The sequence below is a fragment of the Nothobranchius furzeri genome, chromosome 1, assembly GCF_043380555.1.
Source record: "Nothobranchius furzeri strain GRZ-AD chromosome 1, NfurGRZ-RIMD1, whole genome shotgun sequence".
Lineage (NCBI taxonomy): Eukaryota > Metazoa > Chordata > Actinopteri > Cyprinodontiformes > Nothobranchiidae > Nothobranchius > Nothobranchius furzeri.
In genome coordinates this window covers 87,592,374-87,609,774 of record NC_091741.1, presented here as the reverse complement: position 1 = coordinate 87,609,774, position 17,401 = coordinate 87,592,374, and the positions used below count along the sequence as shown (strand labels likewise).

General features: G+C 38.7%; 1 protein-coding gene across 3 annotated transcripts in view; it reads right to left on the bottom strand.

Annotated features, from left to right (window-relative positions):
- glra4a (glycine receptor, alpha 4a) overlaps positions 1-17,401 on the bottom strand; it is an 81,052-nt gene that overhangs the window by 25,064 nt on the left and 38,587 nt on the right. For 2 of the 3 annotated variants that reach the window (XM_054739154.2, XM_015947503.3), the window contains exons 2-3: positions 3,630-3,760; positions 2,231-2,298 (exon numbers count right to left, since the gene is read on the bottom strand). In XM_054739154.2, coding sequence (XP_054595129.1) covers positions 2,231-2,298; positions 3,630-3,760 — 199 coding nt within the window. Of the gene's footprint in view, positions 1-2,230; positions 2,299-2,384; positions 2,571-3,629; positions 3,765-17,401 lie in introns of those variants that run through there. The other variant, XM_054739153.2, reaches the window with a different exon arrangement.

Genomic DNA, 17,401 nt, shown 5'->3' with positions numbered 1-17,401 from the left:
ACCTCCAGAAAATTTTGATGGGTGGCCAGATAGGGCCAAATATTTTTTTGGGGTGGCACACCAAATTGGTCCTTGTGGTAACTCTGGGAGAGTTTGCCTGTAGCGGTGTATTGCATTGCTTCTTCATTCATTTTTCTTAAAAAACAGTACATACTGTATCCAAAACATTTAACTTAAATTTTACAAACACAAACATTTCAGAAAAATAAGTTTGTTATTAAACATTTTTTTAGTTTTGTTTTAAAATGTATAGATTTTTTAGTTTAATTCACCTGTTGCTGTGCTCACAAAAAACTATGGCGATATAAACTTTTTTATAATGGTGAACAGCAGAAACATGTTTTTTTTTTAAATTCAGTTTATTTCTTTACTCATTAATTTTTTTGTTTTACAATTATGTCTGGAATAAATAAGATCAATTTATGGTTTGAGTGAACATTAATATGATTTATTAACACCGGCTTTTGCTGGGGGGGGGGGGGGGGGGGCAGCCATTTTCTAGGGGGCGCTATTGCATCTAGGAGGAGCTTGGCGCAGACCTGCTGCGCCAGTTGAGGTACGAGGTACCTCGGGTATCTAGTTATCATGCCTCCTGGACGGCTCCCTCGTGAGGTTTTACGGGCATGTCCAACTGGGAGAAGACCTAAAGGAAGACCCATGACATGCTGTAGAGACTATGTCTTTCTGCTGGCCAGGGACCACCTTGGGATTCTCCTGGAGGAGCTGGCCCAAGTTGCTAGGGAGAGGGACGTCTGGGCTTCTCTGCTTAGGCTACTGCCCCATTGACCCGACTACGCTTTATAGAATTATCCCTTGAGCCCGAGCTCCCCCCAATTGGGGTGGTGTAAAAATCTAGAAGACAAAATGTATGCCCTATATATCAATAATGCAATCAAGCTGCATCTCTAAAAAGACAGCAGAGCCTGGTCTACAAGACCACATTTACCTTTTTATCTGCTACTAACACAACTAAAACTGCAGTTAAAGGAATCATGACAAATCACTCTTGATGAAGAAAAGAAAGAAAGAAAAAAATCTACTTCCTTGCTGTTATGTGTTCTAGTTGTTAGAAAGCAGTCAGGCACTACCTTTATCCATATGGACATTATTACAGCAGGAGGGACAAGCACACACACCATTCATTTTGTAACCATCAGCAGAACTTCCCCTGAACTCTACACTACACCTCCATATATAGTAAAGGTGCTCTGCTCCCACCTAGTGTTCCATTCAGTACACAACATTTACAATGTTCCATGTCCATTTAAACTTCAGCAATAACACATATACTAATATTTACACATATCAACAAATATCACAATAGTTGCCTTTATGACAAGACCAAAGTAATCCAACAGGCCTTGTGGTTACAGATATATAAAGCATGGGTATGTCATCTTTGCCTCAGTAACATCAGTTTTAATAAAATAATGCTTTGGGGGCTAGTTGCCTCAAACAATTAAATATGATTACTCAAAATGTATCAGTTACAAAGCCTTTAATTAATTACATGTGTTTTTGAAATCGAGTCCCACCCCTAGTTTTTACTTGACCAAATTTACAAATTTTCAAAAGAGAGCTTGTTCTTTTGTTTTCACAAGTTGCTGCGTTTCCCATCAGGAAAAATTCGTTAGATAATAAAAAATGTTCTATACAATTAATAGTCAGTTTGTCTTTGGGAATTGTAGATTTCTGTTATTCTTTCTTGCTTGTTTCATTCATCAGAATATGTTTCATCCACCCACATAACATCATTAGTGTTCTTCTCTGGGGAAACATGGCTCTGGATCTCCCTCTTTTCCCTTATTTAAACAGTTCAGTGCTGGATCACGCTGACCCAGCAGCAATAACACTATAAATGCAGACCTCCTCTCTCCCCTCTGTCTTTTCTTTCACTTTTTCAATTTTTCATTTTAATTGCTGAGTGGACAGTTCATTATCAGCGTGTCAGTGACCCATCGGTCTCTGAAGGTTGCAGCATTATGCTCCAGGAAACAGAAACGAGAGAATACCTTTAGCACCAAGATGATTCATAAAGAAGATGGTGAAGGTAAAGAAAAATGTGTTTGCATTTTTTTCTGCATAAACTGAAAAAGGCAACAATTATAATGTCACAATGCATATTTCACATTCATGTCCAAATACGAATGCATCTAAACTGTTTTACGTAGCAGGTTTATGCTGTTTCTTCACCATTAAATGCAACATATGAAATCTTTGGTCTACTTACCATTGTAGTTTCTGTGATCGACCCAAAACTGTTGATGAAAATATTGCAGGTGACATTCACAGGAGGGCCTAGGGGGGGAACAAAAGACTGAATGTACACATTGCTCCCTTATGATCGTATTATTAGATTAAAGTGGTGTCCACATTAAATATACCTATTAAACTGTACATCTCCAGAGGTTTCAGAAAATGTCAGCAGTTTCTTCATCCACTTCCCGTTATGGAATTGTTGCAGCCGTGAATGCTGCAGTGAATCATGTCACCGTGTTCAGCTGTGATCTGGAGTTTTACTCCCTTTTTCAAACTTCTCACTTATCCTCAAAGTATGATGATAGTGAGAGCTTAAAAAAATGTAACATGAAAGAAAAGTTTGACTTTCTAAAACCACAAAGATAGCAGCCATGAAGCATTTACTGACTTTCTGCTAACTGAGAAGATCAGTTTTTAACATAATTGTCGGTTGAAGTTATCTTTAGGCCATCAAGTTATTCTCAAGATAGTTTATATTCCAATTTTAAAATCTACAAACCGACCGACCGATCAATCAGTCAATCAATCAATCAACCAATCAGTCGATCAATCAATCAATTAATAATGAATATAGCAAATTTCACACATGTGATGGATTCATGACATTTTCTTGAGGAACCATGTCTGAAATGTTAACAAAACCCTTTTAGCAAAGTTCCCTGATTTTACTACAGACAATACTTTTTTATTAAAAGGGCATTACAAGAAGGGTGTATTAATTGCATGGCTGACCATGTAGTGCCTTACTGTCTTTCCACAAGTGTAACAACATTGAAGGTATTTTGAAATAAATTCAGCGGTCATTACACCAAACTCTGACTTTATTCCACACCTTTGATGTACTACAAGCAAGACATCCCAACTTTTGCATCATACTCCAGCCAGCTGAAGTATTTGCAGAACTGAGACTCTGCCTCACATAGAGAATCTTGTTTTGTCTTGAAAGTATAAAAATGCAGAACTGGGCGTTGGTCTTCAACTTCCCACTTACCAGATAGTGAAGCTTAGTTAGAAGTCTGCTGTACAGGTTTACGACATGCAGTGTAACCAAGAAACAGCAGTGACATGCTACCATGGCAACAAGAAATATATCAACATGTTATACAAAAATGAAAAAGAAATGGGGAATTAAATACAATAATTCATTTAAATCACTTTTAATATTATAACCAATTAGTATCTATGTGTGACCAAGCAGTAACGAGTCAAATTAAATAGATTAACCCGTTGTAGACTATTGTCCTGAGTTAGCAATGGTCAGCTTTTCACAGAACACACATATTTATTTACTTCTGTTGTTCTTGTGTTTGAGCCTTTTATTGGATTTTCTTAAGGGTTTCTGTGATGTTCTGCCTTGGCATGCACCATACCTTTGAAGTTGGGTCTGATGCGGGCATCGTACCCTGATGTTTTCCCCATGAGCTTGTCCAGGAAGTCTGAAGGAGAAAGCTGTGGTCCAGCCCTGCTGGGGGGCTTTATCTCTTCCTTACAGGAGCTTAGTCTGACATAACCCAGCAAAAAGGCAAATAAAAAGAAAAAAAAACTGTGAGAAACTGTAAAAAAGGGGTGTGAGAAGCAGGAGTGGTACAGGAAATTATGAAAATACAACAAAATGAGTAAAATAATCATCAAGTCAGTAATAAGCAAAAAAAAAAAAAAACTACAGGTGAAGGGTTTGCCTCTGATCAATGTAGCATAACCTTATTCTTATAGAGAATGAATATTAGACCACTGGTAACCCAGTCCCTTTGCTGTTCCTCCCACTGCTGGTGGCTTAGCATGAGTAAGACTGACACATTGATGGCTCAATTGTAATGCCATAAATGTCACACAGGGAACAGGACTGTGGACTGGAGCTCCACAGAAGCTTGTGTGACCAATAACAGGAATAACCAACAGGCACAAGGGAAAGTAAAGACAAGATGGATATCAGGGACCTTTTAAGGGAAAGAAAAATAAAGGAAAATACTCCTTAAACCATGAAGCCTCAGCTCATAAAGATTTTGCTTTGGCCCCTGCTGTGGCACAACATATTGCACCCATGAATTTGATCCAACTGTTAACAGTTTACAATCCGTCATGATCTAAGCTCTGTAGTACAGATGGCAGGTTCAATCCCAGAAAAGCTTTGGTGGAGGCCTGTGTTGTTAGGAGTGTGTGTGGAAGCAGTCACTGATCCATCAATCTCACAGCCTCTTAGCTGAATCCAGATGAAGACTCACTCCTGGTCCTGGAGGGCTGGTATCTAGCATGTTTTGGTTTTAACTTTGCTTGAACACATCTGATGTCAATCAGCAGGTGATTAACAGGCTTCTGAAGAGCCTGATGAGCTGCTACACAGATATTTCAACCACTGAATTAGGTGTGTTGATGCAGAGAAACAAGAAAAGCATGCTGGATACCGACTCTCCAGGTCCAGAAGTGAGTACCGCCGGTCTACATTATTGAGCACTGAAATGACGCTTTGATGTATTTGCTTTATTATGGGGTTAAAAGACATTCAGCTAGGTTAAACAGCTAAAACTTTCAACTCCTCTAAATCTGGGACCATGGTTTTGAGTTGGAAAAAGGGTAGAATGCCTTCTCCAGGTCAGGGAAGAGGTCTTGCTTCAAGTAAAGGAGTTTATGTATCTCAAGGTCTTAGTCACGAGGGAAAGATGGAGCGCAAGATCGATAGGTGGATCGGTACAACGTCCGCAATGATGCGGGTGTTGTACCGGTCTGTCATGGTGAAGAAAGAGCTAAGCCAGATGGCGAAACTCTCGATTTACCGGTCAATCTACGTTCCAAACCTCATCTATACGCACAAGCTATTGGGTAGTGACCGAAAGAACGAGATCACAGATACAAGCGGCCAAAATTAGTTTTCTTTTCAGGGTGTTTAGGCTCTCCTTTAGAGACAGGGTGAGAAGCTCGATCATCCAGGAAGGACTCAGAGCAGATCAGGAGCCAGTTGAGGAGCCTCGGGCATCTGGTTATGATGCCTCCTGGACGGCTGCCTTGTGAGGTTTTCCGGGAGAAGACCTGAAGGAAGACCCAGGGCACTCTAGAGGGACCATGTTTGTCAGCTGGCCAGGGAGTACCTTGGAATTTCTCCAGAAATGCTGGCCCAGGTGGCTGTGGAGAAGGATTGTGGGGGTGCAGTTGGTAACATTGTTGGTTCGCAGTGAGAATGGTTTAAATGCGGTTCGAATTTAGCCTGTTTGGCCTTTCTGCATGGAGCTTGTTCTCCTCATCCATGCATAAGAAGAATCAAAGTATAGATTTATTTGTTTGTTGTAAGAATTCTAGCCAAACGGCTTTTGCTTACCCCATTGGAAGATTTTTCTTACTCAAAAAAAGAAAATTTGGATCATGTTTAAAAATATTTACCATAAATAATCCCCCTTGAATAAAAGTTTTAGTGGTCACTTGACTCATTTCACCTTTTCTGCCTCTTTTTCAAACCAACTTTATTGGTACTTAATTTGATTCTCTTAAGTTTACATGCTATGATGCTCAGGGCAGCAAGATGAAATGGAGACTCTTTGGTGTGGAGGATTATTTAATCATTCACTCTAAGTCTCATTGCTGAAGTGTTCATTTTCTCAACAGATGATTTTATAGTGAAAACGTAACTCTTTTGATGCTTTCAGATTTTCCTGCGGTCAGCAACTTTGGGTGAGTAGACGCATCTCAGTCTAAATTCACTCTCCTGGCACATTTTATTAGGTCTAGAAATCTAGACCAACCATAGGAACAGAAAACGATGTTGTTCTTCAGGTCGGCCTAGCCATGCCCTACTGTAGCCTCAGCTGTGCTACCATTGGTCTGATCAGTTTTGTGTCTTGCCAATCACAAATCTTTACATTTGTTGGGTGGGCTTTGCACCAGAGCTTCAATGGAGAAAAGCTATGAAGATGGTGCCAGCACAGGAAGGGCGCTCATTTGAAATGCCTTTGGCATCATGGGATTTTCTTTGAGACATGAGCAGATAGAGGTACTAAAGTCCTTTATTTTGAAAAAAGAATATACTTTCTTCTTTCTGGACAGCATATGGTGCACTGTCCTATTGACTGACATCCATGGCAGAGAGTAAGTCATGTTGTTCGATGCTTCTAGTGCTGCACAAATGCATGCGGAGACAGTCTAAAAGACAACCGTAGATTCTGCCACATGACTGGTTTATTTCAAAGGCTTATGGCTTGACTAAAGCTATGATCCCTTGAAACAAACCATGACTACATATTAAGATTAAAGTCCCATCAGTTGTCACACACTCTTGTGTGTGGTGAATTTTCTTCTCTGCATTTGACCCATCCCCTGTGAGAGCAGGTGAGCTGAAGACATGGCCATGCTCGGGAACTATTTGATGGTTTAACCCCTGAATCCAACCCCTTAATGCTGAATGTCAAGGCATCAGGGAGGCGTTGCATCCCATTTTCAAAGTCTTTAGTATGACCTGACCATGGATTTAAACCCCCAATCTCCCAGTCTCAGGGCAGACACTAACACCACTAGGCCAATGAGCTGGTCATATTTTTTATTTTCGATGGTTTACTAGGCTAACACTTTATTTAATCATGTAGGTACTTAGAAAATACTTACATTTTGTACATTTTTTTAAAAACAGCCATATATGCTCTTGTGATGTGGTTTACATTAATCTTTACAAGTTAAAAAGGACACAAAAAATCCCTAAAATTATACTGGAATAAACAAAATTCATAATAAAAAGATTAAAATTGTGGATATACTTTCAGTTATCAATTACATTTTGATGTAAACTGTAAACACAGATCAGACTGACAAGTAGTTCATTTATTGCTAAGACAAACCTTTTTTTTGACCTCGTGAAATAATATTTCAATTTTTAATTGAAGATATTTAAACATTTTCTTAGATTAGCTGGGTTAAACACCTTAAACAGCCCAATGAATGTGTGCTCTAAGATTATTGCAGTTCAGCATGGGGACTTGGTCTCCCTTTGGAAGAAACAGGTGGCTGAGAAAGCAGTAAAAATTACCAGCTAACTAGACCATGTCGTCTCAGTGGAGTTCTCCATAACGCCTTCAGGCTGACATTTTAATGTGACTACAATGAGAACTAATCACTATTCCACGTCCTTTATTCCTTCTGCTATTAGGCTCTTCACATTTGGACAAAGATTGTCTTAATCGACTGCTTTAGAGACTTGTTGATAATGAACTTGATCAGGGAAAACTTTAGAAAAGTAAAAGTATTTTTTCATGAGAGTAAAGAGGATTTTGTAATGTAGTTCAGAGATTAATGATAATATAAGTGAATTCTTTGTGGAGAGTTCAACAGCTGAACTTCTCATCCTCTGCTGCATTAAGACTTGTGCTTTCTTTCAGGGAATACATCGCCATTCTACAGGCCTTCTTGCATTTGAGATCAGACCTTTTCCAGTCTTCCTGGCCCTGTTGTTTCTTTTACTAAATACTATCTAAATACTTAGAAAAGTTTTTTTAAACAGCTATGGTACTGAGGATGGTTTGAATGTTAAACTATTTTAGGCATAACTAAACACATCTGACATTGTAACAGTTTCAACAACAAAGATAACTATTTTCCAGAATTATTAGTTTATTGAGATAATATTTGCACAGTCAGAGTAGTCGTGATTAAATGTTAGCTGAAATTGGAAATTGTTTTAAGTTATCGGTGCTCAATGTATGAATCTGTTTTAACAATCAGGTGATTGTACTGTATGTAAAACGCTGAAGCCAGGAGGTCACAAAGTAGTTTCTACAGATTAAATTAGTAGTGTTTAAATTCAGAAGTGATGTGGATAAATGTAAGTACCGTAGGGGGACATGGCAGAAATAGGTTAAAACTAGGTTTGGTCAGAATCTGAATTAGAAAGGGTTTATTGCCATATGTGCTAGAAATCACGTTAGGAAATAGCCTCGGTACTTGGTGCAAAAAGAAAGAGAAAAATAAGAGATAAGCTAATATAGGAAGTAAGAATATAATCATGATAAAATAATAATATAAAGTGGCAATAATTAGAGAAACAGCTACTATATACAAGACAGTGTAGGTTATGATCAGAGCAGATCAGTTCAGGTACAAACACAACACAGGGTCATGTGACTGAAACCAAGTAACTGGAGTGGGCAACCCTAGGATTGTCAATCATGAGTCCAACAGCAGAGGGGAAGAATCAGTTTTTGTGGTGAGAGGTTCTGGTCCGAATGGCTATGAGCTTCTGCCTTGATGGTAGTGAGTCAGTAAATTCAACTTAATCTATGGAATTGTTCCAAAACAGTAAAATATAAGAATATGAAGTGAACCAAAAAGTTTAATATACTAGAATTCAACTTTATTGTCATTGCATATGTCACAAGTACAAAGCAGTTTGCATCCGTCCAGAAATGCCTAGTAAGAATAAAGATACTATATACAGTCCAAAATGTTGCTGTTCATGAGGGAGAAGTCGACTATTTGTTTATTTGTCCCTGTCCATTGTATGTGTGTGTGTATGTGTGTGTTCATTTTTGGATAGTTGTGAGAAATTTGTGAGTGCGGTAAATATTTAGTCCATGAGTTTTATTGTGATCAGATATCAGAAAGCAGAGTTCAGAATGTGACAAATGAAGAAGCAGTTCTGGTATCTGATGGTCCGGGTAAAAGGTTTAAAGCAGTGAACCTTGACTGGCAGCCCACAGGCCACATCCGGCCCGCCAGACCTTTCCACCTGGCCCCTTTGGGCCCTAACACTCCCCAATTTGGGGACTTTGAAGTTTAGCAGCAAAATTCATGTCCAAATATTAATATTTTCTATGTTCTCCAACCACAACTTAAACTACAATTATAACAGTTTAGAGGGAAAACAATGCCATTTTACATATTAATAACTTAAGAAACAATAATACCTGAACTTTATTTTAGAAGAGCATCTGGCCTTCACAGTGTCTGCTGGAACCAACTCCAGCCTTTAAACAAATTGAGTTGAGGACCCTTGGGTTAAAGATTTGAAAGCAAGCATAAAGATAAAAAGGCTTTTTTAATTGTAGGGCATTTTTAATTTTGCCATGAGCTTCCTTTTCAAATAAAAAATTCCTCAAAATCCAGGTTTCTGGCACCAGGCAAACTACTGTTACTACTCATTTCTACATTACATGTTGTGATATTTTTCAGCAAAAATGCAGCAGCATCAGTTACAAAATGTCAAGCGTATGCACTGAAGCATTAAAAGTCCATGTCTGTTACAAAAGGCTCAGCTGTGAGGAGAACTTGGTTTGAAGAGGGTTCGAGCAAAGTTCAAACATTTAATTAAAACTGCAAAATTTGTAACCATTCCTATTGTCATTACTCTCTTATTTGATCAAATAAAAATAGATAAACCTCACACGACTGACTGGCTGCTATAAATTTAAAAAACATCCAATCCTATTCCCTAAAATCTTAATGTTCAGCTTTAAATATAGCAGATAAAAGTATACTGAATTGGGTGGGATGGGATTCCTTCTGCGGAGCATACACAAATGCTGTTTATCATTTTTCCTCTGAAGGAGGTGATCAGACAATCACATTATCTAACAATCTGCCTCTTCCTGCGCTTCCAGAGTGGGAGCACCGGGTGATATCCGCCCCATTAGACAATAACATAAAAATGTTGGCATGCTCTCTATCAGTTGAAAGACATTTCTCTCATTTCCTGTTTCCCAAATAACTTTTACATCCAGTTTGACTCATAACAGCTAGGTGGATCTAACACCTCCTAAAAGGTCTAACATGTCAGTGACAGGCAGCCCATCAGTGCGCATCCAGTTATGTCAGTATATTTTTGTATTTAACAAACACGATGGCCTACGGCTACTAAGGCCCTCTTTTTGATCAGTTGGAAATGTCATTTAGAGTGCACTGACATGTAACCTTAAACATTTATCTTCAGTGACCCCTGCCCCTCCTGCACTCTTGTATGGAACACCGAAACAAACAGCATCAGATGGAAATGCTTCCCACTTAATCTGGATTTGACATTGTGAAGCATGTGTGGACAAACAGAGGGAATTGGAGAGATAAATCACAAGTTTACACCTGGAGGTGAAAAATTGCCGAACAATAATAACATAGACAAACGGTCTATAACTAAATCTGCAGGAAAAACAAAACAGATTTAATCTAGAGGTTAGAGAGAAGGATTAGAATCCAGAGGAAATGTAAAATTGTGTTGAAAGTGGAGAATGGTAGCTGGGCAAGTCATCGTATGTAAGTATAAAGTCTGGCCACAACCCTTAGATAGAGCTCAGTCGTAAGGGTAACATTTACGGTTGCCTTTCAAAGTGTCTAGGCGTGTCATTGGACAGCACTAAGACCAATCAGAGCAATTAACAATGTGACATAGTAGACGTGCAGCATCATAAAAGCAGAAGAAGTATCTGTTCATGACTAAAAAAAGAGTTTAGTACAACCATTAAAAATAATAAAGTTTCTGCAATACTTCAGCCAGTAGTATTTGTGTTTCTGTGTTTAACTATGTAACATGTTGTGGTGTCAGTAATAGAGATGTATGTTTCTATTCTGTTGTTACTTACATTCTGAGGATGCTTCTCAAATATTACATCAAATCTTCATTCTGTTAAAGAGAGCCTCCACTGGGGAACCAAGGTTTACTTATTATTTTTGAAAATATTTGGTCCTATAAATATATATATTATACAGAAATATACAGAAAATAGACGGTGAAATTCTAGGATTTGAAAAGCCTGACAGATCTACGTCACACTGTCATTTAACATTCATGGACTCGCCCATTTTGGCTCGCGATGGGGAAGGCTGTTGTTGTTTAACGTCCAGGAAACAGCAAATAACGTCTTAGCTAGTAGAAGCTAAACGTTAGCATTAGCAACTCCACCACACAGCAGAACTCCTCTATGTTTGTGTTATTTATGGAAATAAAACATCAATGTTGCAAAGCAAACAGTCAGAGTCATTGTCGCTTATTACCTGAAAAAGAACTCTAACTCTTTTGTGCATTAAACATCTGTATTCATTCAGCTGTTCTAATATAAGTTTCAGTAAATAGAATTTTCAAAAGCACCCCTCACAAGTCTGCACATCTGGTTTTTTTATCACAACAATGCAAAAACAGCTTGAAGAACTAAATATTGTTTTACATGTGTGTGCTGACAGTTCCTCCTGTTTCCAACATTATCTTTGAACTGATCTAGACTGATCCAGGGTAAACCATAGATCATGTGCATATATGTGCTAATTTTGAATGCACTCTCAAATCTTGTGACACTGAGCCTTGACATCACTGGAGTTTTGAAAATAAACAATGTTTCCAGGCTTGTGCCGCAGCAATAATAAATGCACAATGAGCTGTAGCTTAATGACGAGCTTATGTTTCTACAACACTGAACTCTTACTTCCACCCCAGGCTTTTCCCATGCAACCTTAACTAATCTGCAGCACACTTGTTCTTTCTAGTTTAGTGAGCTGAAAATCATATTTGTGTTTAATGTAAGACCCTTCTGTTTATGATTTAATTCGTTTATCTGCCGGATTCACGCTGTGTTAAATCGGCTGAAGCCAGATCCATACTTTGTTCAACCCCTTGTAGCTGTCAGTGTCACAGCAGAATGAATTCCTCCACCCACACACACTTTCTAAAGTTTCTTTATTTAAGTTCATTCCAGAAAACCTTTTTTATTTTTCCTTTGATACACCAAATCCCACAGTCTTGAAAAAATACCAGTAAAATGTCAGCACACTCAAAATCAAACGGCTGTGACGGATCTAGAACCTACTAAAAAAACTGTAAAGTAACTTCCAAATTATTTTCCTTTTATGATTATAGTGATACCCACATATTGTAAGCTGATAAAAAGTTTGTCATTGCTTGATGTCTGCAAAGGTTTGCTCCCTTGGTTGATGCTTCTCTCCATAGCAGCTTCAGACCCATCTCTAAACTTCCGTTCATCTCCAAGATCTTGGAAAAGGTTGTGGCTAAACAACTCACAGCTGCTCTTGATGATCATAACATCTATGATAGCTTCCAGTCAGGTTTTCGTAGAGCTCATTCTACTGAAACAGCTCTTCTTAGGGTCTCTAATGACCTTCTGACTCACAGTGATGCAGGGCACTGTTCTGTTTTGGTCCTGCTGGACCTGACTGCAGCCTTTGACACTGTTGACCATCACCTGCTACTGGAGAGGCTGAGAGACTGGGTAGGCCTATCAGGATCTGCTCTGGAGTGGTTCTCCTCTTATCTTTCTGAGCGTTCTTTCTCTGTGACTGTCACCAAGTTTAGGTCCTCCACCACCTCTCTTACCCATGGCGTCCCACAAGGTTCTGTCCTCCTCCTCTATCTGCTTCCTCTTCAGCACATCCCGAGCTTGTTTAAAATAATCTCCTACCATTTTTATGCAGATGACATCCAACTGTACATCTCCTTTAAGCCCCATGAGATGTCTAAGGTACAGCTGTTACGCTCCTGCTTAGACTCTATCAAAACCTGGATGGCTGGGAACTTTCTACAGCTGAATGAAGATAAGACTGAGATCCTCATCTGTGCCCCAGACAAGCTGGTTCCCAAAGTCAGAGACTCTCTTGGTCATCTTGCTTCTCACACCAAACCCTCCATCAGGAATCTTGGTGGGACCTTTGACCCAACTCTCACCCTGGATTCTCATGTCAGTTTTCTTGTTTGCTCTTCCTTCTTCCATCTCAGGAACATTGCTGAGTCCCATTTTCTTGCGTTTTGAAGTGGACATCATCCACACCTTTATCTCTTCATGCTTGGACAACTGCAATTAATTTTTCACTAGTCTGAGTTGTTTGCAGGTGGTTCAGAATGCCTGTGCTGGGTTTCTGATCAAGTCCTTCAAATACATCCACATCACTCCACTCCTCTTCAAGCATCATTGGCTGACGGTTAACTAGTTCCTGGTTCTGTTTATTTAGGTTCTTACATAGACAAGCACCATCATACATTGGTGATCTTCTCAGTCCCTACATCCCAGCAGGTCCCTGAGGTCCAGTGACCAAAGCCTACTGGTTGTGCAGCGCACCAGGCTAAAGACCAGAGGTGACAAATCATTTGCTGCTGTGGCCCCCAGACTCTGGAACTCTCCCCCCCCCCCCCCCCCCCCCGAGCCTGAGATCATGTGGACTCCAATCAAAGCTAACAGAGGTTGGTGGGCGCTTTTGGCCAGAAGACCATGGTTGAGTGACTCTGCTACTTTCTGCCTTCTGTAAAACTTTTAATGTGAAGCCGAGGCTGATGCTTTCCCTGAAGCAAGCAGGGAGACAAGCCGCTTGCGTGAACGGCTCACCTGTCAATCAAAAGAACACTCCCTTTGTTATTCGTAATTTCAAGCTTCTATTACATCTAAAAGGATGAGTTACAAGTGACCACTGGGAAAATTCACCCCCTTGTCATAATGGTAAACTAGACCCATTAAACCTTTATAGGGCACTCAGTGGAGTATTTTAATTGTTTTAATGTCAACCTCATGGTGTTATTGTAGTCCATAACCAAAGTATATTTCTGTTGTCACAATTTTCAAAAATATTTATTTTCACGCGGAAAATCAGAGGTGAAACACCAAGTGATCAAATATGGACGTTGGCCCAGTTCTGGTAAAAGAAATCCCAAAGTAAAATAACATGAACAAGTTAAATAAACATTAGTTTTGAACAGTATAGATAATTATAAGACACTTTAGAATAATCTAGCTAATTTTACATCATTATATCACTGTAAAAGATATAGAATACATCACAATTATTAAACAAAAAAGTATATATTTATAAAAACAGGTTATTGCAGAAAATTTTTGTAAAGTTATTGAACAATAGATACTATTTCTGATCAAATATCAATTATTAGAATATTTTATATTTGAGGATATGCTTCAGTGTCATCTTCCTCCTATTGATCATCACTGATGAAGAGATTGGTTGGCACAATAACTGTCTTCCTCAATTTTCCAGAGAAATCTTAGTTCAAAACTGCAAAATAAATTCAATATCATAATTGTTATTATTACTGTTACCATTAATATTAAGATTATGTCTAAAAAACAACAGATTTTACCTAAAGATATTCATAATTTATTTTACTTGTTCAGGGTGCATGTTCAAATATGGCAGATTAGATTTTCATGCTAAGATTTCACCAACTTCACTGAGTTTAACATTTACAACACATGCATCCTTAATTAGCACAACTAGTCAAAGTTGTGATGTGAGAGTTTCATAAACCTAGCATCGTTAGTTTTAGAGATCTGACCGAAAACACGAGAGGAGACTGAGCAGTTTTCAGGCTCTGCAGACACGCCAATACTTGATGCGTTATAGCTATGCACTGATTGGTGTAATGGCGCCATGGTGCAAACCATGACTTGTTTGATCTCTGATGATTGTTTGGGTGAAATCCTGTAATTCTAAGAGGTTGTGAAAAGGCACACTGACATTATTTATGATGTGAATGGAAGTGTCTAAATATGGACGTTGGCCCTATTAAGGGTTAAACCTAAAAGATCCAAAGGGGACCTTGGAGGTCACTTGAATGATTGGATTGAAAATAAAGATGTCACAGAGTAAAGTTGTAATGCATACTAGAAAAATAAGTTACTCAGTTTTTAAACAAATACCACATAAATATATGTATTAATAACATTCCAAAGCTTTGAAGTAAAACATAACTTTTATTTTTGTTCAGTCAGATATTCACATAAACTCAGTTTTTACCAACATAAATGACAGCAAACAAGGAACAACAGCTCTTTTTCCCAAATATTTGTATAGTTTTTATTTAACTGTTTTATGTCAGTCTCTTTAGCATGAGTGGTTTATTATTGTCTTTAAAATGCAGAATACAGTAGCAGAAAGGAATGCTTCAAGGCATGAAAAAATGGATGTTGCTCAAACCTAATCTATTTGGTACGCATGAGCAAGTGAACCTCAGGTGAGCCCTGTGTTAAGACGAAATAAATGTTTCTGTTGCACAGTTGTTCTGAGAATAATCAGGCCCTATGGGAAACAATAGTTACAGCCCCCTTATGTGCTGAGTAACATGGTCTAAAACTAGTCTATCTACAAACAGTAAGGCTCGCTGTGAATCACCAAAAGTTATAGAGTTATAAAAGTGATCTCTATGATAAGACTGCAGGACTGACCTTTACCCCTCAAAGGAGTTACAGAGAGTTTCTTCAGACCTACCCATCCTCAAAGACTTCTCTTTAAACCACTCTGTATTCAGGCCACCGTTTTCCTTCTAAGATCTGGTATCAGCACTGACTACCTCCTGTCAGTCTCTGTGAAACAGAGCCAGCAGGATTTCTGATATGCTGAAGAGAAGATACTGACACCAAGAGATTGCTTTAATGTGTCTGCTTGAAATGGACTGCGGCTTGATCCTCAAACAAAAGACGACTAAGAAGTTCAACTGACACCAATTCATATTTATAGCATTTAGTGTTTACATGCAACATTATGTTGAACTTAACACATTTGGTTAAGAGCCTGAATGAAAAGACATTTGTTTTCCATTCTGCTGGGTAACAAAACGGATATAAAACAGGGTTTTCTTATGCTATGCCAGCTATTTTCTGGGTCGCTGCATGACATACTGCAGCAACATGAAGTGTGAAACGGTCTCACATCTCCACATAAAAGAAGAGTGTTTAGTGAGTTTTTGTGTGTCTCCACATTTTACCTCACAATCCTCCCATCTTACTCTGGACATAAAAGTCACAGAGGAATTTCTCCAGCTGGATTCTTACTGAGGTCAACTACAATTTAACTGTGTACTCTGAAAATGTAGTTAGAAACTTGATGATTAGTGTTTCCAATTTGTCACCAGCTAAAGCCGGATGTATTTCGTCGTTATAATCAGCTCCATCTTAAACTCTACGAGTTTGTTGCAGGGCACAGCTCATAAGTCAAAATCTCACACTGTACCACCCGATGCTCGGATGCGACGTGATTGCTCATGCTGCACATGTGAAAGCAACACTTTGGACCTGAAAATAAGCTAAAAATAGTAGATACTATGAAACACGCTGAACCTTTTAATCCAGAAACCTAAAAGAGAGGAGTCTGTTGCGCTCTTATTGATGTCTGTTGTACTTAAGGCTTGCCGTAGTTGCAGGAGGCCATAAAGGGGTTTAAGGGGGTTGGAGGCAGAAGAAGAAGGAATGACATGTAGGAAGTAAACCGAGGTTTGGAACCACGTATATGGACAAGGAAATGGCTGGTGAGACTTGTTGGCATATTTGCTGTGTGAATAGTTGTGGGATAATTAGGTGGATATGCTTCTTCAACAGAGCGATACCCTCACGAGGCACCAGCAGATTTTACAGAGTCTGATTCCCATGTGACTGCACGATAGCTGTTTGGGAGCTAGTCGTGAGGTGTGAATCACTTTTATAACCCCCTGTATACTACACAATACAAGACATAAAATACCTGACCTCAAAGATAGTAGCACGGGTTGAAAATTGACTCAAAACGAGATGAAAATCACACAGTGTAAACTTGGCTGAGGTGTCAGGAAGTGTCACTACATCAGTCTCAGTATAAATCACATGAACAGATAGCCTGTGCTTGTTTTTATGGTCATTCCTAGTTTGTTTCTATACGTTCAACAATAATTTCCTTCAGTTTGAGTTTAGCTAATTGCTTTAGGCATTAAGGCAAGGAAGCTTTATTTGTATAGCACATCTCATAAAGAGGCAATCCAATGTGGTTTCCATCAGCAAGAACACAAACATTAAAGTAATGTGACAGCATAATTAAAATACTCAAATCAAAGTAAATACACACATTATTCTCCATTTTAAGAATCAGAAAAACGGGTGAGCAGTTACAGTGCAGAAGGTGCAGCATGAGAAACATAAGGCTAATGAATACATGGAATTTTCCAAGTTTGATTTCACTGGAGTTGGAACCCATTTGAGAAAAAGGTATTATTAATACTACTTAATGAGTCAGCATTTCTGATTTTCATCTGGTGACTTGCAAATGTTTTGTTTTATTTCTAAAAGAGGTGTGGACTCGAGTCACATGACTTGGACTCGAGTCAAACTTGAGTCATTATTTTAATGACTTGTGACTTGATAAATTTTATAAAGACTTATGATTTGACTCAGACTTGAACGCCAATGACTTGTGACTTGAATCA